The following is a 27,992-nucleotide window of genomic DNA, read 5'->3' as shown; positions in this document are numbered from 1 at the left end:
GTAAAACACGGATTCAAATCTCTCTTACTCTCATGGACACACATATGCATTTATACACACACGCTCTCTCTCACTCACATACACACAGTGTGGCTCTCTGTGGGGGTGAATTCTGGGGGCCTCTGTGCTATGTCCCATCTTCCTCCTCCTCCTCCTCCGAACAGTAGTCTTGCCCCTGCAGAGAGAGGAAGAAGAGAGAATATGAGATGTGCATAATTCGTTTTTAAAATCCAATTTGTTCCAGTTAAGTATGTTCAGTAATAACCTACTTTAAATGACTCTCTGAACTGTAGACAACCCCCCCGTGCACCTGTTACTCCCATCACGTTTAAACAAACCTGTGTCTATTTGCAGGAACTGGCACAGAAAACACTGGATGAGGCAGCTAAGTGCTGACAGGTGGGCAGTTATGTTGTTTTGTTTCTTTAGTCATGATGAGGAGTTAACTCCACTGTTTTCCTCCCCTGTCCAGAGCTCATCTAACAGCCTGTCAAACTCTACGCTCTACAAATACGGTTTTATAATGCTGGCTGTAACGGCGACGCAATAAAAACCAGTGGTGGAGAGCGCAAATAAGGGAGCCTAAGTATCCCGAGGAACTTAACTGACATATTTCCTTTTAATATCCCTTTCAAATTTCGCTACATTTTTATGAAAACATTGCACATTTCATTTATATAAATGTATTAGACAGTTAAATGTATCTTTTACTGATGATTTTAGGTTAAAGTACTTTTAATTGAACCTGTGTTGGCCACATTTTGGGCAGAGCTGCAAACACAACCTGCACATACTTTGTATGACCTTATAAAGTAGATGTCAAATAGTCATGTTTGTGTCCATCCGTTTTTGGTCTCCGTCCCGGACGGACAGAACTGCAATAGATGCCACATATTTGAATACTTTATATTTACATCTGGAGCAGGTCCCCTCTATGGAGGCCGCCATGTTTTTTTTTACAGTAAAAACTAAACCTTTTGAGTTTTTATGACAACTGAAGGTTCTCTTTCATGTTTGGAAGAGGAAGGTGACGTGAGAGGTTTTCAGCTGCAACATGCAACTTCACAACTAGATGTCCCTAAATTCTACACACTGAACCTTTAAAGCTCCTACAAGGCACTTTTCATTTATGTTGCTTTTAGCGCCACTGTGGACAAAAGCGGTAGTGTTTCCATGGCCTCCTGACGTTAAAACCTCGGTCTGGCCGGCGTCTGCTTTTGTTTTGGAAGGAGTGAAAAAAAGACACACAGCTGTGTGCACGATGCAGAGCGATGAGGTAATGTATCTTTTTGTTGCTGTATATTATGAGAAGAATTGTAATTTTGTTTTAGTATCGTTCATACACTCATCAAAAAGACAATTTTCTCCCTGATTGTCTCTTTGGCTGTTGTGGGTCATAAAGAGGCAGCGATATTAAAATGAGACCAATTCATAACCAGTTAACAGCTTCTTGTAGCAGGTTTAAGTCAGATTTTGGATGCAGGACTTTTTTTACTAGACTAGATATTGTATAATGTAGATATTTCTGCATTCACTCAAGTAAAGGGAACTGGATTGTCTCCCCCCCACTGCACTTACAACACAGGCCATTTTAAAGGCAGCACTGAAAGATTACATGGATCATAGATATGTACAGATCCAAAAGCTGAAACCGGCCTTTACTCATTGTAATGAGTAATTCAACTGGCTGACAAACAGGATTAAGTTCAGCGACCCCCCCCTCCTCCCCCTCCCTCACACATGTAGGGCAAAGTGTTGAGATCAAAAGCAGAGTGACAATGCAGACTCGAGGATGTTGTTGTTGTTGTACAGCCTGTCTCTTTAAATCTTAAGACCCAGCTGTTTCGTTTAAATGCTCCGACCCCCCCAAAAAAAAGCCTTAAGTGCATGAAAACACTCATATTATAGACAACCCCCCACACACACTGTTCACCTTCTCAATCTTCTCATCCAGCATCCTGAAGAATTCCTGCTGGCTCTCTGACGTGTGAATACTGAGAGCGAAAGAGAGAAAGAGAGACAGAGAGAGGCGACGGGGAGGTTGAGAGAGGAAGTTGGATGTTGGAGAAGAGGAGGAGGAGGAGGAGGAGAAGGGAGGCAAGAAATACATCATGAGAATTTTCCATTACACCCCCCACACACACAGCGCAAACACACACGTACACACAATCCTGCCTGCAGTGTGAGAAATCCATGGCTGTGAGGCTGAGGAGGAATTTAAATGATTATTTTATAAAGAATTAACCCAATCCTTCATCCAGAGGTTAAATACTGAGCACCCACCAGCTACCAAGCACATACATATATATAGTATATACTGTATTCATATGTGCAGTGGGGTCCATTCTGCAAAACTGGTGATTTATCAGGCCAAGAGACAGTAAAACAAAATATCATTTAGTTCACACGTAATATTAACTGATTTTAAGTTGCATCTTAATGGACATAAAAACATTATAGACATTCAAGTTAAGAAGATCAGGTCAGCCACAGATTTCTTATTGGAAGATAGAAATAGAACCACCATGCATGTTGCTGTTGGTTTATTTTAAATATAATTTCTCCACTCTGTGAGCACCACGGGGCAGCTTAAGTCGTCAGAATCCTCCATAGATCAGATATTTTGCATACATTTCCTCCAGACAGTGACAGTGTGCAGGCCGCTGAGGGCCACTTACTTCGACTTGATGTTTGCTCCAGTGAGCTCCTTCTGCTGCTTGCCCCTGTACTGTACATTACTCTTCTCCTGAAACACACAAGTTTCCATTATCAGCTGATAAAGCAGTTAAAAAACAAACAGCTCATATCAGCGAACAGCCACACCACCGAGCGCCACGTTCGAGCCTGCATTATCAAATTACCTCCTCGCCCAGCTGGCACTGCACTGCAGCCACGAGACACAGATATAATGTATTCAGGTCTAATAAAACATGAAGGTTGGTCACCTTGCACACTTTCCATGTTATGTTGCTGTAGGGCTGTCACTTTTTATTCAAAACTCCAGCATCCATTCGATCGTGGGGGAAAAAGTTTATATTGGAACTCTAATGACTCGTTCTATTTCAAAATATACAGTCAAGAAGCGCATCAGACCGTCTGAAGTAGCCGATCTTTCTTGAGCTGTCAGTAAATTTCGTTGTTTTGTTATGAAAATGGAGGACGCTAGCGAGCAGAGCCGCCCTGAGCGAACAATCATGGCACCAAAGCGTCTGAGAAGCAGCTTGTGGACGTATTGTGGGTTCTTCACCGTAGCAGCAGAGTAGCAAAGATAGGTAAGGCTGTTTGTCCACTTTGTACCATGCGATCTGTGGGCTCCCCTGTTAGCTCTCCACCCAAGCGAGGCAGCGGAGGAGGTACCAAAGACAAACGGAAAACAATTAGCTCTATTCGAAAAACAAATACCGTGGCATGTCCAATTCATTTGAACTTTGTTTTTGGAAGTAAAGTGACAGCTGCTGCCGGCTTTGTGTTGTTTCCTGCCACAATAAAACATTTGCAGCGATCAATCGGCAAATACTGTCACCGGCATCTTTCACCAGCCACTGAGCAGGAGTTCCTGTTTGAAAGAAAACACCTACAGTAGAGTCAAGTGTGAAGAAACACATTCTGGTCTGACCACATGGGCCTGCGGGTAAAATCTGGAAAGTTGGCTTTAAGGTTAGGCTAGGTTTTATTCAGGCGAGAGGTGGAGCAGCTGGGTGCAGCAGGCAGAGGCAGGAAGTGACGCATTAACTCCACTGCAGAGATCAGGTGATGTTCTTGGCGACACACAGACACCAGTATCGGCTTTAATCACCAGAAACTCTCTTGACATCTTCGTCAGTGTCTTCTACGTGTGTGACACCGCGATTTCACTGGGAGATATTTGTTTTCTTTTATTTTTGCGTTTGTCGCGTGTTAGAAGTCGTCAAACCCTCCCGCTCGCTCGAGGCAACAACCATTTCAACAACAGATGACAGAAAACTCTGTTGTGACATCTACGCTAATAACCCAAGTCAAGCTGTGTATTTGATAGGAGGCTGTTTTCTGAGCTCTAGTAATATAAGTTGTGGCTGTGTGGCACTGCTTCTGTTTCTTAATCAAGATCTAAAAAGGTACTCTGGTTATTGTTTCACTACTTCGCCAGGAGGCCAGGCTGAAAGACCTGATTTACTGAGCAAACAACCCAGCTCTCACTTCACACCACCACACCTTTCAGTCACTTCATTTGGTTTGGAGGGTGAATGGGCCTGAGCCCTTTAATTATTCACGTTATTTCGCCAGGAGGATTGAACAGCCGTGTTATTTGCAAAGTTGTTCTCACAAAATGACCTCACCACTGTCACTCCATTCAGAAGGCTTTCGCAGGATGGGGTCAACCGAGCGATCAGCCCACACATTCCACACACGCCAACATGTCGTCTCTACCTGCGTGCGAGGCAACTCCTTGTGTGTTTGTGTGCATTTGCGCTTGTGCAAGAGACGATAAGTGTGTGTGGAGGCTGGCGAGGCTGACGGAAGAGGCCTTTGGACACAGACACGAGCCTGTTCGCTTGACTTGATGAACTGTCAGAAAAAAGGTCTGCGTCTGGATGTGAATGACAGGTTGTCAGTGTGTGTGTGTGTGTGTGTGTGTGTGTGTGTGTGTGTGTGTGTGTGTGTGTGTGTGTGTGTGTGTGTGTGTGTGTGTGTGTGTGTGTGTGTGTGTGTGTGTGTGTGTGTGTGTCCGTGTCCGTGTGTGTCTCACCAGGTTCTCCTGGTTGCGTGCATTCACTCGGTTTTCCTCTCCCCTCATGTACTTCACCTCCTCCACTCCTTTCATCTTGTATTCATCTGAGGAGAGAGAAAGAGGGGTATGATTAAAGAAGGGGCAGAGAAGGAGGGAAATGAGCGACATGTATCTATGAGGCGTCTCACAGAGAGGAGACACTGACCAGACTCTCTTCATGCATCCTGATCAATATGATGTGAAAGGCTGAGATAACTAAACCATGTCATAATCCTCTCTTCTTCTCCTCTGCTCACTGCATTATATCAAGACCAGTGATTCCATCGATTCAATTTATAATTTGTCCAAGGTAATCCGATACCCAAGACCTGACGCAGTGTTTTAGAAAGTGGATATGGTGGCTGAGGTATTGAGGTATCATTTCCTTTCCATTTTACATTCAGCAGCTCATCTGCGAAAGGAGAGAGCGACAGCAGAGAGCTGGCAAGAGGAAAGCGCACATGTTGCATGGACACGACAAACAAGTGGAGCCGGAGAAGGGAAAAGGGGGGAAAGATAAGAGGGAGAAAGCTGAAGGGGATTAAAGATCAGTTGAACAGCTCCTCGGCTACATGGACAGCTTAGACAGTTACGACAAGCTCAGCGGCGGCGAGACTGGTAACACTTCCACCAGACTGCGCGGCACCATCACCCCGCCCAGAGCTGTGCGTTGGGAATCACTGCTGAAGATAAAAATTCAGGCTAAATAAAACCTCTCACTAATTCGAGGTTACTCATATTTAAATACTGATTAAACCCTTTATAATTTAACTAATGGCTAAGGTAAGCAGCGATATATAATCAGAACTACAACCAATCAATCAGCTCACCAAAGAACAAATGTTAAGGACAAAACAAAAAAGATAATCAGAAAAAGATGCTTAGAAAATGTTACATTTGTCATAGTCCGTCTAAAAGGCACAGGGATATAGACAATAGGTCCTGTCATCCAGTGCAAATAGAAATATCTGTATTATTGTAAATGACATGTTAAATAAAAATTTGCAATAAAAAAGGCTGCATTTCCTTATTCACATATAGACACAGAGATAAGGAAATAAATAAATGTAGAAATGAATAAATAAATACATGTAGAAATACAGAAATAAATGTATATGAATATATGTCAAATACATAAATTAATTATTGTAAAAATAAATAAATAGATGTAGCGATACAGAAATAGCCTATTTCATTCCAAACTATTTCATTTTGCATTTATTTATGTATTTGGTTAATTATTTCTGCATTCATCATTTCCTTTATAACTATTTAGTAAATGTGCTCGTGGGAATCACGTGGGATCATGAGAGTTTTTGTCTTTGCCTCCATTGCCGATGAAAATCTACCTCATGCGACTCAGACGCAAATCATGTTCATGGATGAGGTCATATATTACAGCTTTATTCAAATTTTTGCCAACACAAACAGCGTAAGGAGAAAAAACCTAGAAAGACCCGACACATGAAGAGGAATCCCCAGTCATGCTCAATCCGAGGCATCACAACAAATCAGATCATTTCTAATAACCCTACGTGAGCAGCTTTCAGAGCAAACCCCACCTCACCTTGAGCAGAACAATACAATGTCACTGGCACTTCATCTAACTCCCTGACTGTTGTACGTGTAACTGATAAAGTAGCAGCCGATACGCTGATACACAGACAAACACATATGAACGCCCAACTCCAGGCCTTATCTGCTGCACACTTTGTATTTTGCCCTCATGTTATCAGCCATCTGTCTGTCTATCCATACAGTACGTCTGTCATGTGTTCACCCCTCCCTCTGCTACCTTGCACGCAATCCACCCAGCACCGAGATCACCTGTGTCTGTTTGCATCGGAGCGATCATGTGCGTTTCGACATCTGACATGTGCATCACTGCTCAGCCTAATAACGGCTTCACTGTCAGATAAACGCTGCTGATTGGTAATAATTTGAGAGACACAAGAAGGGACTCTAGAACCGTTTGTCTCAGGAATGTAAAGGCGTCGGAGCGAAGCAGCTCCTGTCTGAACATGCCGACACACATGCACGCGGTAAAGCACACAGTTTCATAAGGCTCCCCAAGCTTAGATTTGCTCGGTAAACATGCAGCACATGTGGTGCTACAGCAGGAGACAGAATTAAGAGCCATTTCCTTTGCTCTTCTGCATGACACAGGGGCAATCCACATGGATTTCAAGCTACTCAATCTGCAGCTTTAGGCGGAATCCTGGATGCGAATGGATGGGATCTGGTAAAGTTAGCCACTGCTACGGGCACTGCAAATAAATCTAAATGGACATTTCCAAGCAACATCTGAGAAAAAAAGATGTCTTTTAAATTTTATAACCTGGGTGAGCTGCAGCCCGACTGAACGTTCTGCTGCTGGTACAGGATCGTCACTTAGCTTAATGCGACAAGTATAGACAGATCAAAGTGACCCAGCTTCCACCGATCAAGACTCATCACATCACAGACCTCGCTTCAATTTAGATAGGAGCAAAAACTGGTCATGCTGTGTGTGTAGTGTGTGTGTGTGTGTGCGGCAGTAATTGTCACAGGAAATGACAAGGGTGTTTCGTCACACCGACTGGGATCGCTTTGGGAGGGAGAGAGAGAAAGAGAGGAAGGATGAGAGGGAAGAAGTATTTTAAGAAGCCATGATTTTGTGATGTGGACATCTTTCTCATCTCTGATTAGAGACCAGAGCTCTGCACTGACCTTAAGGTGCCGTCAGTCACTGTGCACGGATGTTTTTCTATTTCAGATAAAGCTGCGTCTTTGAATCAGAACGTAAGTCATTTTATGCAAGTACCGTGTTTTTATAGGTGTGAGTCATATTTACATAGCCTTCTTTGTGTTTGTGTGTGTGTGCGTGCGTGCGCTCCCACAGCTCCTGCCGGCCTGGCTGTCCTGTGGCTATGTCACTCTGTCCTTCCTGCTGTGTCCTCCCCTCTCAGCCACTCGGGCTCCAGGCCATCACCAGCCTGGCCATGACATTTACACCTGAACACCAAATGTCAACACTAACTCACACACACCAAGCAAAAATCGGAAAAAAGAAAAATGTAAATACTGTGCATATTATTCCGAACAGAAATGAATGTCCTTTCACTGGTGGAAATAAAATGATGAAAAACTATAAAGGGACAAAATTGCAATTTCTGAAATATCCGGTCTGTTACTGAAGCAAATGAGAAAATACTGATACTGAGCCGTTTCAAATTGATGTCGACTTCCTGTGAGTTCATCATGGACCCACTGAAAACACCAGACCACAACCAACTGATGTATGTCACCCAATAAAACCATCAGACACAGAGCATCTGGCTTTCTCGGCAGTTACTGATCAAATATTAACACTTTTATATCAGATACATTCCCAAGGAAACATTATATTAAATCATATGTATTATGTACATATAAATCAACCCTCAAACTCCAAGTAGTGACATTCATCTCATTAGTCTAATGTTACAAAATAATTCACACATTTTGTGGTTTCTTGGGCAACAACTAATGATTTGTATTCTTTCAATTATTATTTCGTCTGTAAACTGTCAGAATGCAGTGACAATGCCTGTTTCTATTTTTCCACAACCATCTTCAAATGTGTTTTTATTTAAGCAACAGACCAAAATTGAAAATAATTAAATTTACTATCATGTATAACAAAGAAAATCCACTCACAACACAACAGTCCTCCGGAGCTTTTACTCAGAAATATTCGAGGTGTGGGGGGCTACACCTTGTTGATGAGACAGGACAGAGGAGAAGGACCAGACTGGCTGGAGGTGACAGAAAAGCTATGGTAACTCAGATAAGCGACGCATCTCAGAATGAACAACACATTGAACCTCGAGGTTGATGGTTCAAGCAGAGACCGCTTCAGGTTTCACTCCTGTCGACCAAGAACACAAACCAGAGGCTGATCCCATGAACCTGGGTTTCTGCTGAGGCTACAGATGGGAGAGTCAGAATCTTTGCATGAACAGAATGAATCTATGGATCCAACGTGCCTCGTGTCAAGAGCCCAGGCGGCTAATTGTGAAATATGCTCTTGGTCACTAAGTCAATCATCGCTTGAGTACCTTGTTGTCAATATCGTGCATTTCTCTATGGCCACAATTTACCATCTTCTAATGGCTTCTTTCACCATGATAATCCACCGTGTAAAAAAGGAAAGTATTCTCAGAATGTTTTCATAAACATGGCAATGAGTCATCAGCACCCTCCGTCACCAGATCCAAATCCAACTGCAAATATTTGGGATGAGGGAGAACAGTAAGAACAGGAGATTCCCACCGTGACTGTGCAGCGGACAAATCTGCAGAAATAAGAAGGTTTTGCGAGGCTCCACGAAGAATCCAAACTAAACTGTTCACAGTCTATGTGCCGCTGACGTCTGCTTCGTAATGACGACAAGGCCATGAATGGAGGAGAATGTTTGCATGGATTCGCTATGCTGGCTCTCTGTTCCATCTGTGGACTTGTGATGGATTCAATAAGCAACACATGTCATGGTGGAAATGGTAGAGATCTAAGGACTCAAGCTTTTCCATGAACTTTGTTGCACCAACAGTAAAGAGACCTCTCTTACTGTCCGCGGAAGATAAAGCCCATAATAAATATTGGTTTATGTGGAGTGGGGAAACAAGTCCTATAAGCCCCGGACACAGAGACGGATTCATCTGATGTTCTGTGATCACAGCAACATGCCACAGTTCTTGTATTAATGTGCACTGTGCTGTTTATGCCAAAGTATGTGCGTGTATGTGTGTTTTGGTACAAACACTGTACTCAGAAGCTGTATTTGTTGTGACTTCTTGTTCTACAAAGAGGCAGTGAGGAAGTGTCTTTCATTCAAGGATGTACCTGCTCTCTTCAACTTCTCAACCGTGAATTCGAAAATACTTGCAAGGTCTAAGCGCCCATTCAGTGATGTGATAAAACAAAGCTCAGCATCAAGGAAATGTCAGCATTTCTTTGAGGAACTAAACGGAACAATCAGTTTGAAGTAATCCTGTTTTATTTCCTGAGAGTAAAAACATAAAAGCCATTAATCCTTTTACAGGTGTCTTAGTCAACATGTCGCCTTTATTTAAGGCTATTTTCTCACAGTTTCCCAGGGAAAGAGAGACATCATGTTCAGTCAGAACAACAGACGGAATCTTAAACTCCCCCAAAAAGCAAAATTGCTAAAACAAACATTGAAATATGCAGCCTGCTGTGTTGTGTATACATGTTAGGGTGCCATGCACCCCAACGTGTATACACAACTCAGTTGTATACACACTCAGCACTCCGACTGTGATTATTGCCGACATCAATAGCATAATGTTATGGAGTGTGTTGCTATTTTCCGTCTTCTTCCTTCAGTGTTTGTGTAATGGAGCTCGGCCTTTTCCGGTTATTGTGTGAGAGAGGGGTGGTGGTGGTGGAGAAAGGGGGGGTTAGGGTTAGTGGCCGGAGTCTGACAGAGCAGGCAGCCACAATATCTGGGACACACACACACACACACACACACACACACACACACACACACACACACACACACACACACACACACACACACACACACACACACACACACACACACACACACACACACACACACACACACACACACACACACACACACACACACACACACACGACAGCCTGACTGGCAGACAATCTGTTGGAGGATCAGCAAGAGCAAAAAGAATATCTGTCCAACTAAATACACTGATACGCAGAAAACACAAACATGCATATTTGACTGTTCGGTCGCACACTGACCAAGTCTACTGGGGGTACATTTATGTGCGTAGGCGGACTGACTGACCAGAACCAACCAATCTTTTCTGCCTCGATCATGAAAAGTACACCGGATGTTGTGAGCCAGTTCAGCTGAGTTTAGAAAGGGCAGCGAGTTAAGTGGGAACGAATGACTGCACAGTATGTGACGATGACTGAAACACTGTGGATTGGAGTCAGAAGGCTGGAAGAGGAAGAAAAAAACGTAAGAGTGGATGAAGATCAGAGAGAGAAGAAGACGGGAGTTAAGAAAGGCAGTGTTATTGGGGGTTGTGGCCTGGGATAACTCTAATCCAGACTATCCAGGTCATTTGTCTTCCAGTTCCTCATACACACACACACATATACACACACACTCAAACAGTAGTCTAGCTCATCCACCGCCACTCTGGATCCCCATTTACAAAACTGACAGTAAGACTGGGGGATAGGATGAGGAGAAAGAGGGCGAAAAGAGGAGGGGGGGTGAAAGGGCACATTAGGTTCTGACCTAATGTGCAAGAGAAGAGAGGAAAAGGACTGGAGAGAAGAGACACTGGGAGATGAAGGCAGGAAGAGGGGGGGCGAGGGTGTAGAGACCCAAAATAGAGAGAGAGAGAAAGAGGAAGGGAAGAATGAGGCCTTGAGCAGGGGAAGGGAAGGGGCCATCCGAACGTGACAGAGAAGTTGAGGAGAGAGAGAGAAAAAGAGAAGAGAATCAGCGTCAACACACTTCCTCTCTCAAGGAAACACGCTCCCCTCCTCCCATCTCTCTCCTCCTGACTCCTGCCTCGTTCTGAGGCTTGAGAGCAGGGAGGGTAGCGGGGGAGCAGGATGACGGGGACGTGTCGGAGGGAGAATCGAGGGGAAGAGAAAGAGTAGCGAGTCAAGTAGAGGTCACAGAAAGAGGGCAAGATGGTGAAGAAGAGGGGGGAAGAGGGGTGAGAGGGAAGGAGGGATGATGGAGAGAGAGAAAAAGAGAGAGAGAGAGAGAGGACCTCCTGTGGATCGTCATCTGCCACATCCATCTGCCTGTGACCAGTTATACCAGAGTGTTGCTCCTAATTCTTAATCGCTGTTAATCCCTCATCCATCATCTCTCTCTCACTCAGGCGTTCACTTTCGGCCCCGTCCCTCACTGCACAACTGCCCGCTGCTATAATTAAAGCTGCACTGTAACTAACGGTCGGTGCCGATTAATCTGTTTATTACGTTGCCTTGAATTGATTCTGGTCATTTACATCACATATAACGTCTTGCTCAAATTCACAGTTCTCTGTCCACAGGTCAACCCCGTCCTGAAATGAATGGATGGGTCCAATTATACACAATATTCCAAAGTCAAATCTGGCATCATCAAATTTACAAATTTATTTTTCCAAGATTTTAAAATATTCTGTTCAGAAGCATGTAAAATTGAAAAAAGTAGCAAATTCTCCACGTGAAGAAGCTAGAGTTTGAGCATTCTTGGCATTTTTGATTGAGAATTGACAAACAATTGATTGTCTGTTCAGTTAATCCAGTGACTAATCAACTTGTTCCCACTCTTATGTGGCTCGCATATTCGATTTCAGAGTCCAGAAGTGTTGTTCCTTTTTTTTTTAGTAGTAATAGTTAGAGGCTTGAACTGGTAAAACTATTCAAAAATTACAGAAAAGCTATCAAACTATGTTTTTGTCAAGCTTTAATATGTTTTTCTTTCTTCTTTTCTTTCTTGTTATTTCATCTACAATCGAGACTCTTCTAGGGGTACTCCAGAAATGCAATTTACTCTTGCATATACTGAGACACATTTATGTGCTCAAATCAAAGCGACAGAGGCCAAGATATTCTGACTTGTTTGAAACTACTGAATCGCATGTGGAAACAGGGTAAAATTCATGTGTAAAATCCATAGACTGTATATAAAGATTCATTTTTCTAGCATCAAATAACTAATTGAAACTAAACTTACCATAAGAATGTGTGATAAGAACTACCTAAAATGACAGAATCCATCTTGGAGAAAAATGTATTTCACTTGTAGAACGTAAAGGAGACACCTGAGAGAGTAACAACCCTGCAGCCTCACTAACCAGCTACTTCCTCTCTCTCTTACATCAACTCTCCACTCCCTATAATAAAACTGACTGCAGTGTTACTTTGTGACAGTTATTGTTCGAAAAGGAGAACTAAAACACAGTGAGCTATAATGAAGAAAATACATTGTGAAGGCAGACAGGGCAATGGATCAACGCTGGGCAATTAACTGAGTGAAATGGAGCTGTGAATCTTTTATTGACGTCCCTGTGTGTGTATGTTTGTCTGTGTGTGTGTGTGTGTGTGTGTGTGAGAACAGACCTGTGAAGAGGTCTCCATTGCTGTAGGCCTTGCCGCGTCCCTCCTCATCGTTGGGCACGGCCGACACCTGCTTGGCCGAGGTGCAGCCCATGGCCTCACACTCTGAAGCCTCTCCTCATCGCACTCTCACCTGAGCCGAGGACAGAGAGAAGAACTTTTATAATCACGACAAACACAATAAAATGAACCACGCCGCTATTCTGTTCTTACAGTGTACTTTATAGGTATCGTTCCTCAAAGTTCTGCACTGTTTGTTCAGCAACAGTCGCTGACGCAAACCAACCCTGTCCTCTTTACTCTAAACAAACTGGAGCAGTCGATGTAAAACACTGTGCAGTGTTTTCTCACTGCAAACACTTCAGTGTTAAATTTAACACTTATTGTTTCGAAAAATACATTCAGCTACATTCTGGCCTTCGTGTATATATAGTTACGAGGCAGGAAACCTACAACACATTATTTCTTTCCACTTCACACAAGTGTCTCACTCACTCCTGCTGCTCAGAGCCACAAACACAGCGCGAGTCATCATGGTACACAGAAAGTGAAGTGAGCATTCATAGGAAAATGTTGCAGGTTATTACATGAACTTTGAGGTTCTTTTAAAAAGGTTAAACTTGACCACTGTCATCGTACGTGAAGAACAGGAGCAGCAGGGCGGCTCAGTGGGTAAAAAAAACAACATGACCTGATTTGAAGTATTTATTTCTAAACATCAAAATATTGCAATAGCCGGCTGACAGCATCTACACAAACAGAACAGTATATATTACATCTCATTTAGCTGACGCTTTTATCCAAAGCTACTTACAATAAGTGCATTCAACCATGAGGGTACAAACCCAGAACAACAAGAATCAAGTAAGTACAAAGTGCTACATGTAAGTGCCATACAAGTGCAACTTCTTTTTATTTATTATTCTTTTATCGAAAAAGTAGTCGGAAAAGATGCGTTTAGCGCGCAGTGAGGGAGCAGCAAGCCGATTGGCAGATGCAGAGCGGCGTGGACGGGCTGGGGTGTAACGTTTGACCATGTCCTGGATGTAGACTGGACTTGAGCCGTTCAGAGCACGGTACGCAAGTACTCATGTTTTGAAACAGATGCAGGCAGCCACTGGTAACCAGTGAAGGGAGCAGATTTGTGCATGTTATTTGTGACATATATCAAAGGCTGCTTGTTGCCAGATATTTGTTATAAATCTTGGTCATTGTCACAGCAACAAAACAGAAGAGTTTCACTGTTGTTGGGGTGTGAATCTCTGCTGACACATGCCACTATAATGTACTATATTATAAATACACATACACACACTGATCTACAACAGTTTTTGTGTGTTTATTATTGAAAAAAGCATTGCGAATTGATTTCATGGCAACTGGTGCGAATGAAACAAAGCTGTAAACTCTCCACTCTGACATGTTATCGCCTTATATAGTTGAAGTGGAGGAGAACTGAGAAAACGGTTATTTATTTAGACGTCCAGCAGACACAACGCACGGTGACATTTATTTGGAGAACTGTCGGCCCAGCATGCACTCTTTGATCTGTTTTGCTCTCTTCCGACTAATATTAATCTCTTTAGCTGCTAAATGTTAAACTGTGTTCTGAGCAGGTAGTGCAGAGTTTACTGAGATGGGTTTTTGTGGCGTTGCTGAAAACAGCTGTCTGCTGTGGCAGGAAATGTGGTGAATGAGAGTGAGCCAAAGCAGTAAAGTCACCGGCCGTGAAACCAGAATTATGAATATGAATATGCTTAAATGCATTCAATAGAGTGTAACAGTGAGAGCCCACTGTTAGAACGGCTCTGGCTCTGAAGGTTAAGTTGCCCTTTATTCTTCAGAAGTTTGGAACCAGGCTGAGCAGCTACGAGATGAATCGTGACCATTAAACATTTGATTCGGAGCAAACAAATGTTGGAAAACAGAATAAAAGGTGAAGGAGTGTGACATAGTTATTTTAAGTGAGAAGGAACTATGCATCCCATAAACCATTGCGAATTATCCCTTCCCAACAACTTCCGATCATAGCCAATCTGAGCATAGCCAACATGATTTTCATGTTACATGTGAGGATTGTGGGTGGTGTAGTACTTCCCTGCACGTATAAAAACACAAAATGCAGTTGATATCATATAACATTGTTTCCCAATCTCATAGCTTGTGGTAAATCCAACTGGGAGGGTTATAACATTATGGCTGATAATTAAAAGCTCTACTTAGAATGAATTGAGTATTTACTCTCGGAACCGCACTGTTGAGCTCTATACAAGCAACTCTTTTCCCATTAGAATTTGTGACTGCATGAATTTCTGATATAAAAAAAATAAAATGCTGTTGATTCCTTTGTCCACAACTATTTTAAATATTAAAATATAACCATGTGTTGGCCTTGTTGAAGCATCTTGAAAGCCAACATCTGTTGCTTCACATCATGAGGGAAGGAATAAAATACTGAACATTTCACACGTCATTATTATTATTATTCAGAAAAGAAAAGTAAAACCTTCCCACCTAGCAGGACAGCTAAGACGAAGCGGTCGTACTGTCACACACACATTACACTATAGACAGTCTCCGTGTCACTCACACATGCCATATGCTGTCACTGACAGAGCCCAGCTGACTGCTGCCAATTTAAAAAATAGACAGACACAGAAAGAGGCAGCCAATGACTTCCCCCATCTCCAAAAAGGATAATCTGGTGCATGAGCGGAGGACGAGTGCCAGATGAAGAAGGCTGGAGAGGCAGAAAAACTGATGACGAAAGAGACGGATAAAACAAAGACAGCGAGGGAAGCAGGTGGAGTAGACGAAGGGGGACATAGGGGTAAAAGGAAAAGATGCAAAACAGTGGGGATGGAAAGAGGCAAGGAAGACAGACAAGTGCCGAGCTTCAAAAGAGCGCCGCTGCCTGCCCCTCCTCCTGCGAGCGTTTGAAGTCCACAGTGTTTACTCCTGTGTTTGGGCTGCGGCCGACCAGCCTCCATGTCCCTGGACACAACACAAAGCACCAGGTGTACAGGGTGCAGGGAGTGGCGGCTGTGCAACTACGCGTCTGTGTGTACGGGCAATGCAACCGTATTTTATGTGGTTATGGTTGGATAGTCCAGGATAATTCCAGTCATTTGGCCGTTAATTGCTAATTAGCAATTGCATTAAGAGTTATCGCTGATATTTTGGAAGACAGTTGCTACAGAGATGTAGAGGGGTGAGAAACAATCAGGTGATCACACAGACTGACATCATTATAGCACTGTCACGCACACGTTCCCAGTTCTCAGCAATTAACTTGGTGAGTTAGGGCTGCCTGTCATGTTTTATCACGCTGCACGCCAGAACAGCCGTATTTTCATTTGTCTGTGTCTGTGTGTGTGTGTGTGTGCAAAATATAACTCAACAGTGCATGGACAGATTGTCAACAAACTTGAGGGTGTGTTGACGGTCAAAGGTCAACAAATACATGGTCCGAAAAACACATTTTCCAACACATCTCAGCAACAGTAGAGGTAGGGAGACAATCTAAAGCTTATATTCCCCATCAGGTGACGTCAGGAGGAAGTCACAAGTCAGAAAATCACATCGCGTTAAGTTCAAAATGAATTTAGCATTCAATAGGACTATTGAACACACAACCTGGAGCTAAAATAAATAGAAAAATACTTCATGATTATATGGTAGGAATGGCGTTATTATGATGTCAGAAAATGACCTCATATAGTATAGCTCCCATGACCTTTTGAAACTAATAACATTAGTGACACGTTCCGAGACTTTAGAATAACCAATCAAGATGTCATGACATCATGGTATTATTATAATATCGCCCTTCAGACTCTCATTTGAAACTTGAGCTACTATTCAATCTTGTGAAATTAATTTACTGTCCCATTCCATACTGCAATAACAGTTACGTCTTCACCCCTGACCACTTCTTTGTTGGTTGGTTGATTTGATTGTTTAATGTGAAATCTACGTAACAGATTTTTCTGTGTCAAGAAAGAGCCCATTGAAGTTCGGGCTGGATCCGGATCAGAGGGCAGTTCCAGGAACTTTTAAATCACTTTTTTTTTAACATTGGGAAATTTCCCCAGTAACAATGCATGAATTGTGATGACAAACATTTGGCCCATTTAGGGGGACTGATATCTATGAGTCCGCGAAATTTGGTGCAACTTGATTGAATCGAGGGGACTATTGGGTTATTCTTTGATCAATCAATAAATGTAAAGCAAAATCATCTCTGGAGCCAGAATTGAGCTTCCACATGAATTCCTAAAATTGTTAGCGGAGGTTGCACCTAGAGAGACAGAACCAAGGCACACAAGCACGCACATGCACACACAAAAACACACACGGTGGTTTCACCTGTGGCCTGTTTGAGAAACCTGGTGGAGCTTATCAGTCTGCTGCAGGCAGCCTGGGACACCTCTTACTGCGACTACCACTCTGGAACAACTCAATTATATTTCACTTACACACATTCACACACACACACACACACACACACACACACACACACACACACACACACACACACACACACACACACACACACACACACACACACACACACACACACACACACACACACACACACACACACACACACACACACACACACACACACACACAGGATGAAGGTCTCAATGTAGTTTCAGTCACATCGTCTCAAAGAGACACTAGCAGTGAAGTTTAAAAAATAATCTCATCCAGCATAATCCGTCTCTTGACAGGTCGCTAAAAATGAGGATTTTGTGCCGGGGAAGATGAGGTGTATACCCGGAAACCGTGCCGCGGGGCTGCGTGTTGCCTGTCAAGGAGTATCAAAGTGCCGTGAGCTGGAGACAAAAAAGCCACAGAGAGAGATACTGAGACAGGGAAAGAGGGGAGAACAAGCGCAGACAGCCAAAAAGACAGAGGCCACAGAGACGGAAACAGTGAAAACTCTTTTAACTCTGGGCTATTAGTGTAAATTCTGAAGTGAATATTAGATTAGCAGAAGCTGAGAGACTCCCTTCTGAAACCCACTGAAGGAACAAATGCATTGAGAAAAGGGAGCAGCCTTGATAGATTTTAACTTCCAAAGGGTCTCCAGTGTGTGGGCAGCATCTGTTTGAAGGGCTTTGATTTGCGTGTATTGAAACATCAAATTGTGAGTAGGAGCATGCTAAAAATAGACCCAGCCGTCCCAAAGCTGTTGTTTGCAGGGATCATGCTAGACTGTGTGAATCTGTAAGCCAAGCTGCTATTACTGGGGGTCTACACATGTATGAGCTACAATATACCTATGAATAAATAACTGTGTCCTGTGACAGGGCAAAGGATGCAGGGACATGGAAATCTGCTGTGTGTTGAAATTCAAGGAGTTCTAACTGGCTGGCTTTGTCACAATCAGACACAGCAACAGTCTATTTTTATTAGTGCACACAGTCTCTTTACAGTTCTGAGGAAATCTCAGAATTCCTCACCCGAGACTTTCTTTGGGAGGTTTGCTTTTATAAGGGACGCGAGCTGTTGATGTTGGCACCATATCTGAATCAAAGACCAATCATGTGCAGATTTGTTTGGGATTTTGTCGTCTCGAATGTGCAATGTTTGCCTCACAGATGCCCTAAAAGGCTAGTTAACAATCTCAAGGAGACCCGAGATGATTGATTACTGAAGTAGAAAATAAGAAACTAAAAACTGTGTTCAGCTTTCAAATCTTGGTTTGTTGTTTTTTGTTATAAAAGAAAAGAAGTTGCATTTTTACCTCTAAGGCCTCAAAAGACAATCTTCAAATGAAATAGTCACAGAGGGGAACATTACTTTGTGACTGAACAACTCAGCGATGCACCAAGAAGACACCGCTTCATATCAAATTATTAAAACCATAGAAATGTTGGGAAGCGCCGAAGTTCATTTGCATGTGTTCCACTGTACAATGAGATCAGTGCGGACACTTTTAGCATCGGAGACGTTAGCTGGAATCAGCCCGAGTAAGTAGTGAGCCACTCGGTGCCACATGCGAGACCACAGCGGGGCGTTGCTTGGTGTTTGTTTAACCCACAGGAAAGCTGGACTGTGCTGCTCCCAGCTCCCTGCAGACAAAGTGTGTCAATAGGACAAGCTTAGTCTGGCAAGTCAGCCAAGACCCTCGCACCGAGCAACTATCTTCCACTCCTGCTGTCAAACACACACACAAAGCACACAAAGCACACAGGCTGAGCCAACATGATCTGAGAACCAGCTAATGTCTGAAGGGGATAAGAGTTCTTAATACCGACTGGCACACGACCACCTCACAATCCATGCAACTTGCTCCAGATGCTTAACATTCATCTCGGGGCATATTCGCCAAAGCCACGTAGTAGCCTAATTTAGAGATATAAATAACACTGTGATGTCAGCTAGCAAGTCTTACGTCATCTCTTGCTCAACTTGCTTCACATTTAGCAGTGAGTCTCCCGTCAATGTTTCCCTCCATAAACGATCTTAAAAACATGAAAAATAATAGCATAAACCTCAGGGGCACAAAGACCTCTCACTCCAAGAGGCATCCATAACACATGGCAAGTACCCAAGCCCTTTAAAAAGGAACAGGATTTGGCAAACACAGAGGCTTGTCCATGCCTGCATACCTGGAGGTGTGACATGACCTGCTGAATAAGTCTCCTTTACGAGTCAGTTTGTCCAAGGAGCAACTGAAAAAAAAAAAAACGCACCGCGCAGGGAGAGATGTGAGTGTGCGTGCTTGCATAAACACACAGCGTGGAGACAGGCCGAGCAGTGTGCAGCGCGAGGGTTCCTCAAACACAGGGTTGTGCCAGAGGCAGCAGAAGCGACCGCAGAGCCTGAAAAACTGGCTGAGCAAAAGTGAGAGAAGGAAGACGACTATAGGAGGGAGGGTTTTTCGGGGAGGCATGTAGCAGGTTATGTTCTGGTGTGGATTTGATTTCCTTATTTGTGTATCAGTTGTTATAATAAGGCTACTGTAACAGGTGTGCCTCAGGGAGAGTCCGGGCTGCGGGGGCCGGTCTCGCAGCGTTTCCCCACCTGTGACACGGCAGAGATTCATCCTCTGCTTCATCGCGCTGCTCTGCTGGTCTTCACTGCTCTGCATTAATCTGCAGTGACTAAGTCTGTCAGCAAGTGCAGGGTCTCGCCGAGAAAAAAAATGCTCAGCTGAGATGGTATGCCGGCCATTTCCTAACACATCTTATCTCATGATCAATTTAGTGCATGACAGGCTTTACAGTCACACTCATTCAATTTGCTTTATAATAACAGACAAGGTAGTTTTGAGCTGAGGCGAGGCGACCTACCTCTGTTATAAATCACTGCAGAACACCATTGCAAAGGTTAAGCGACATGCTCACACATGCTCTCACCAAGTGTTCTAGCCCACTGCAGAAAATACTGCATTTCAATGAGCAGGAGACTTTTACATATTTACGACATCTTGATTTCTTTTGGATTTGCCGCAAAAAATAAATCATGATCTTGTATTTTATTTATCAACGGACTGTCAAAAAAAATTCTCTGCAATTTCCCTATATGCATTACAATTGATGAGTCTGTCAAAAAAAAAAGATTAATCTTGCTGCTGATCCCGTCATGCAGAGTATGCGAGTCAGTGCTTCTGAGAAAAGCAAAAGAAGCTTCCATCTGGTAACACACTTCATAAAAGCGCAATGTTTATGATCATTGATCGGTTTCCTGCTTTATTCACAACCTGACATTGTAATTTGGAATGAGGGCATCATAGAACTGAATGATATCGATCAAATGCTTTATCGTGGTTCGTTTATAACGTGTAGTCGTTGCCCTTATACATGGGCGGCACGGTGGTGTAATGGTCAACACTGTCGCCTCAAAGCCACGTGGACTTTGCATGTCCTGCCTGTGTCTGTGGGGGTTTTCTCTCGGTACTTCTTCCCACAGGCCCAAAAACATGCAGATTGGGGTCTACATGTTTTCCCCTGGGAGGGAGGGGGAAGGTGAGAGGTTGGATTTCACTACACATGTTGATATAGTTCATTTCATCAAGGTACTTTATCACAATATTGCCAAATTGCTGCCCTGCTCAATGATTTGCAACTGTGGCACTGAGCCATCATGCAAAATACTTGGACCCTGAAACTGCAAAACAACCAAATTCAACCACCTTTCCAACTGTGACATGTTGACGTTGTATCTGGGAAAAGGGCCCATCAGTGACCCAGAGATATTAAAACGATAAGACAAATCTATTTCATCTTACTTACACTGCTGATCACACACCCCTAATGCAAACACTTCCTGCTGACTAACACATTTCTTATTATGCTGGCTGTCAGCACAGCAAAAATCTAAATGTCATATGTGAAGTAACTTCCCCCCGACACTTGGCTGGGGAATCAGTGCTGTGAGCTGCAGTGGGTTGGAGTGCGTCTTTGCCTCTCCCAGTGACACAGCAGGGCTTCAGTACAACTCCTTGGCCAACGCGCCGTAGTATTTGCTCTAACCACGCAGCAAATGCTGCAGCTCTCCTCTTGTCCCAGTTTAAGCACTCCATCAGTCTGACAAGCCTGGGAAGCAGTGCCAACCCACACAGGCTGGCTGACAGCAGAAGGCTTCTCCTGAGTGGAGAGCCGTTGCTGTACATCCCCACTCTATATCTCCCCCCCCCCCCCCCCACTGTCTGCTGTTTCCTCTTTCTGACTCTTTCTCATAATAAGGCTGAAGTGGTCAAGTGGGGGGGGGGGGGGGGTTGGGGTAAATACAGGTGCCCCACTGTTCTGTTTGGTGAAACCGTGGCCAATCTGACTGACAATGAGAGGCACACTGCACAGAGCCAAGACATGTGCTGAGAAACAAGAACAGGTTTCATACAAGTTGTGTCAAACATACACTTTGGCAGGAGGCCTACGCTGTTTCTCCAGGTCCATAAAAAACAGTTGAGCTGAAAGTGAGACGTCTGCAGAGAAGACAGCAGGAGAGATTAACAAAGGAGTCAAAGCAGAAAGTGGTGAGCATTGCAAAAACATTTCAGATTGCCATTAGTAGTCTAACCTCAGATGCCAGCACGGTAGTCTAATTGAAATCTGAGCCGCATTGGGATTCAGTTTGGTGCAGGGAGAACCAGAACATACAAAAATGGATTGTTCCACTAATACAGACGAGGCGTCCGGATAAAATGTCTCCTCTGAGGCCTATTAACGACTGGCGTTCGTATCAGCGACTTCTCGCGAGCGAGACGGATTCCCTGGAAGAGCAAAAACGCAAGTAGTCACGCCTGTTTTCTTCCCCCCCCATACAAAGTAATCTGTTCTGCAGCTCCCTGTTGTGACTGAGGTGAAGGCAGGTCGGAGCCTGAGGTGACTGGTGGCTGCGGAGCGGGGGCCGAAGAAAGAGAGGAAAAGTGGGCAAGTAATTATGTGGAGAAATGCTTTAGTGATATTATGACTTCATCCTGCACAGACATGAAACACACAAACAAACCAGTGGCACGAAAACAAGCTATAGACCTGAAGCTGGTACACATACACACACACACCTTTTTAAACTTGTGTGTGTAAACTTGTCTGCAGATATTTGCTATCTGTTATATCTGTTGTCACCCCTGTTCGTTTGCTTGTTGGTTGGTTTGTTTGTTTGATTGTGAGCAAGATGACACAAAAACTAATGGGCAGATTACCACGAAACTTGGTGAAAAGAAGCGCTATTGGTCAGGGAAGAACCTACTACAATTTCGTGCGGATCCAGGAATTTTTTCACTTTCTTTAACATTTTGAATTGCTTTTTACCATTTTGACTGATTTCTCAGAATAATTCATCGATCTTGCTAAAAAAAAAAAACAATCAGGCATGTTTAGGGGACTGATATGCAGATTATTATTATAAAGTTTAATATGAATGAGTAACTATTTGTTCACCACATTTACAAACAGTGAGCAGCACCTGGTTGATATAGCGGGACCTACTCCAACACAGCAGCCACGCAATGTTAAACATGTTTATGTTTTCACATCAAATTCTGTCTGCGTCACGAAACTATCACAGCTGGAGAAAAATAATGATCAATTTGTGCATAACTAGCAAGCATGCTGCAGGACAAATGGCCAAACTGATCGGATGAGAGTCTGCGTGTGTGTGTGTCCTGTTCCCAGCTCTTCACAGACCAGCTACAGTTGAGCCCGTGTTTCATGTCTCCACGGTGCTGCTGTGATTTACCCACAATGCTGTTCTTTCAGATGCAAACCAGTGTTTTCCCCCTCGTCTTTCATCCTGAACAGCGACACACACGTGCCACAGCCAGGAAACATTTCCCTCAGAGGACCATTCAACAGTTTGTAATCAGCTGTCCGAGAGACTAATGACACACAACGTGAGGCTATTATAATTCATTATCAGCTGACGGTAATGATGCTAGGCATTAGGGTTGAACTTTTATTAACCACATATCACCATGACAAATGTAGGCAAAACCACCTGAGAGGGTTTCTCTCAGAAAACTGGTCAGCCTGGATGGTGAAGCAGATCCTTCTGACATTAACATTTGGATTTGATTTCTTTAACATTATTTGGAGGTTTTTTTTAAACAATTATGATAAGGGTATTTGTATCTGATGTCAATACATGTAAATGCAATATGGTGATAAACAAGGTCAATCAGCTTAGGCAGATGTATGCGCTCTCTAAGTGCTGTTCTAGTCCTGTGATGAATTTAGTTCAACAGCTTGAAAGACTGACACATATATATATATAGCAGTTCTTCTATGCTTTTTCACTTCATATTCATCTTTTAAATCATAAATGCATATTTTAGATGCTGACAGAGGAGCTCACGTGTCAACCGAAAGAAAAGCTTGTCCAACATGTATTACTTTGGCACAACAGAGATTTTCGCAAACAACAAAATGACTAAAACGATCGGCAGATTATCTGATAAATTGGTTGAATATTTACTGTTTGTATAAAAATGGTTTGTTTTAATTTAAAAGACAAAGATGCCAAACAGCTGCTGATTCCATCGTCTAAAAATATGTATTATATTATATATATTGTATCACATTATAGGTGCAGGTTTAATTCCTGCAAGAACACGTCATGTTTTATGATCAGAAAAAGTCTGATTCCACTTAGAAAAGCAGCGGGTAAGAACAAACGTTACATACAAAATAGCACATATAATAATGATCTATTCCCAAACATCATTACGTTTATGCCAAGACTGAAGTACTTATTAAGGTCATGATTTTCCCACTGTCACATGTCTTCATATAAAATAAGTGGACTTTTATTCAAAGGTTGCCTGCTGAATGAATGGGCCCTGCAGAGATCCTGTCAGAGACCCTGTTATCTGTGGTGGGAGATGGGAAACAGATGCCTTCTGTCTGATGGGAAATATTCATGCAAAGATTCACACAGCACTTAGAGTCTGCACAGAAGTGAGAATCACAGATAAGATAATAAAATTAAATGGCGAGCCAAATCAGTACTGGGCCCTGTCTCCACGTTCCGTCCTGACCGGACTCTGAACACAAACTGCAGTGTAAACACACAGTCAGGGACACGGGGAGACTCTGCTGTATCATGTGACAGACACGAGCGCACACAGCGTGCGTGTCGGCTGCTCGGCCGACCCCTGCCGACTCTGAAGGTGAGGAAAGAGCAAGGGCAGAAACAGGCGACATGATCCACTGATACAAACACAAACAAAAATGTGCACAAACTAAATATCACACACGACACAAGCACAGTTTTCAGGCTTTGTGGTGCATCATTTGCTGCTTTGCCTGATTATTCAGCGAGGGGAAGAAACCGATCGGCCAGCGAGCCCCTCCGTCAAACTGACAGACACACGGAACCCAGAGGGATCGTGTTGTGCTGGCCTTGTGCTTTCTGCACCGCAATACAGACTCATCACACCTGACAGCACCGAGCTCTGCCATCAAGAGAACACTCAGCACACGCAGAAAAAAACCAACCTGGATGTGAGACGCTGTCATGATGGGAACTCCCTCCCACGCCCACGCACAAGAGACGGACAAGACATCCTGGTAACCATAGAAACCCTCCACCTCCTCACACGGTGACATCACGGGTAATGCATCACGACCCAAACCCCCTGCCTGCTAGACAATCACCTGAACCGCCCGTTCATCAGCTCAAGGTGGAGAGGCCACAGGTGGACAGGCCGGACGGATGGGGCGGGAGGATGATGGTGATGGTGATTGAGGGGAAGAGGAGGAGGACTAAGAATAGATGCTCCTGCTTCGGAGTGGGAGACAGACAGGAAGAGAAGCGAATGAGGAGGAGTGAGACTCTTTGCATTTCAGTCTTGACTGCTTGCTACCGGAACTAAGAGCCATATGTGAGGAACAACTCATAAGCGTGCGGTCTAACACACACACACACACACACACACACACACACACACACACACACACACACACACACACACACACACACACACACACACACACACACACACACACACACACACACACACACACACACACACACACACACACACACACACACACACACACACACACATATTTGCTATGAGCAAGTGTGGGAGGGTGGGAGAGAGGCAGATGGAGAGTCAGAGAGATGAAGACAGACAGATAAATCAAGCAGGGAGGGGGACTCACAACATCCACTCACAGGATTGCTGGTACTGAATCGTAACCTATATAAACCCTGATGGAAGCGGCTGGTGACAGGATGCTGTGCACTGTAATACTGGCCACAACAACCTACTTAACACCAGGGGGCCGTACAGCCGCCAAATGGATGTAATGGCCTGGTGTTGATCACTTGAGGACATATACAGTAGCTAATGGCCATATGGCAGCATGAACCCACAGCGGTAGATAGGGTGGCATGTGGAAATCCACGTTAAGTAAGGTATATAGTAAGTACCCTAGTGTCTGAGGAAGTGGGGAAGGAGGATATTGAAAGAGATACAGGATGAGTTTAAACTGCTGAGCTGCAAATGAGCCTGTATCTCACGTCTAGTTCTGGCTGCGGTGACTTTCCTCATGTTATCCAGCGGCAGAATCATCATCTAGGGGCTGCGTGCTGAAACAATAACAACCAAAATGGCACTCAGTAGAATGCATGCCGCCGCCAAGGCCCAACAGTCCCCTTCAATTCAATCCAAGCTGCACCAAATTGCACACACTCCTAGAAATCAGTCCTCTAAATATATCTAACTTGTTTTTCCACCAAGTTCCATGAACACACGATATTATTCCTGAGGAAATTTGTGAAAATGCCCAAAAACTTGCAATGATGAAGAAAGTGATGAAATGATTTCCTGGATCCCAACTAACTTTTAATGGGTTCATTCCTGACCCATTACTTCCACCAAGTTTTGTGGTAACTTGTCCAGTAGTTTTTGCGTAATCTAAATAGACTGAAAGACTTGGGGGGGGAAACTACTGTATAGTTTCTTTATTCTCAAACAGATTTGTAAAATGTTTTGTTGTTTCTGAAGGATTGGCCATTCTCTGAAATAAGGAAGTTTAAAACCGAAACCTTCACTCAGATGCAAAAATCTGTCTTTTAGGTTGAAAGAAATTATTATGTGACATTATCATTATCATTATAATGATCGATATCAAGCAGGGGGGGGGGGTCTGCTGGTAATCGGTTGTAGACTGGACAATCATTCTCTGGAATAAAGAAGTTTAAAACCTCCACCTTCACTAAGGAAAACCAGTCTTCTGACATCTGACAGTCATTGTGATAGTTATCGATAACGGCCGATATGAATTTCTTTTATCTTGATAACATGTTTTGGCCTTTGTGGCCCAGCCCTGTAGCGGCATGTGTCCTCCCTCTGAGGCAGACATAAAAAGATAATAAGCAGTTTTTTAATGCTCCAGAAGGCTACTGGTGATGTGTGGTGGCTATTCCCATCCTGCTGGAGGATCTGTGGGCACATACAGAGGCTGTGCAGCAGCAGCAGCAGCAGCCCCCCGGGTCCTGGTCCTGGTCCTGGTCCTGGGGCTGGGAGCTGCAGCCAAGGCTCAACAGCTGTGTCCAGCTGCGCTACAGGGACACACTGGGCGCTTTGTTTCCCACAGGGGGAGGCAGAGTTGTGGGCAGCGAGGGGGACTGCAAACGGTCTCAGAGAGTGTGTACACAGAGTTTCATTTCCACAAAAGGTTAACGGTCTGTACAGCTTCAGCCGGCCCCAGGTTTCTCTTCCTTCTTCTGAGAGTTTCTCCATTAAAACCCCCCAAAGGGCCTCCGAGGAGCGGGCACACAGGGAGCGGCGGGACGGGCAGGCGGGCAGGCAGACAGGCAGGGAGCCACAGCCAACCAGGATGTGGAGACTATTTGAAAATGAGCCGAGCACAGTCACACACACTCACAATGAGACACGTCTGTGTCCTTTGAGCGCCCGGTGTGGTTGAAATGATGAGATAAAGCAGCGTTAGCGAGCCCCCCCACCCCACCTCCAGCAGCAGCAGGAGCAGGAGGAGCCGTCGGGCTGTTGTAGCCGCTCCTGCTGCTGCGGCGGCGGCGGCGGAGCTGCAGGAAGGGAAGCGCCGGGTTATCACGGCTCAGTCAGGAAACAACAACAAAAGACAGGAGCTGGGAGAGAGAGAGAAGGGAGCCGGAGCGGGGTCTCCACCTCCGGGACGCGGCGAACGAGTGACTCGGGCTCGGTACTTACTCAGATGAACCGGTTCCGCTCGGTCCACTGGAGGGGAGGACAGCCGGTCCGTCTTCCGGCTGTGTGTCGGGCGGGATCTGCGTTATGGAGAGAGAGCTCCGAGCGTGGAGGAGTGAACGTAAACCGCGGCGTGCGTCATTTCACCAGGACGCCACTACTGCGCGCTGCCGCGATCGTGCAGCCATCTTGGCGAAGAGTGCTGCCCCAGACCAAACATCCAGAAAACCCACCAATCACTGCCGGAGCCGAGCCCTTATTTTGGTAACACCAATCAAAGTGAATGATCCGTCCTTTGATCCACCACTTTTAGTGTTTACAGTGAAACATCTGATGGAAATCCATAAACAACAAATCATATTTTCCAACATAAAATCCAGGAGTGGGTAGTATTGTACACTATTTGAATTTAATGTTTTTTCTTATTTCAACTCCATACATTCCACAATAATTTATATATTGTGAAACTTATTCAATTATATATGT

General features: G+C 44.1%; 1 protein-coding gene across 1 annotated transcript; it reads right to left on the bottom strand.

The window, feature by feature from the left end:
* Positions 1-15: 15 nt before the first annotated feature.
* zgc:92140 (uncharacterized protein LOC447854 homolog) lies at positions 16-27,732 on the bottom strand. Its single transcript, XM_034583326.1, has 6 exons — positions 27,510-27,732; positions 12,854-12,983; positions 4,727-4,812; positions 2,679-2,746; positions 1,934-1,994; positions 16-175 (listed from the first exon to the last, which is right to left on the bottom strand). The coding sequence occupies exons 2-6, from the start codon at positions 12,942-12,944 to the stop codon at positions 128-130; spliced, it is 354 nt and encodes a 117-aa protein (XP_034439217.1). The 5' UTR covers positions 12,945-12,983; positions 27,510-27,732; the 3' UTR covers positions 16-127.
* Positions 27,733-27,992: the final 260 nt, after the last annotated feature.

Source organism: Hippoglossus hippoglossus, chromosome 4, assembly GCF_009819705.1.
Source record: "Hippoglossus hippoglossus isolate fHipHip1 chromosome 4, fHipHip1.pri, whole genome shotgun sequence".
NCBI lineage: Eukaryota > Metazoa > Chordata > Actinopteri > Pleuronectiformes > Pleuronectidae > Hippoglossus > Hippoglossus hippoglossus.
This window is presented reverse-complemented; position numbering and strand designations above follow the sequence as displayed.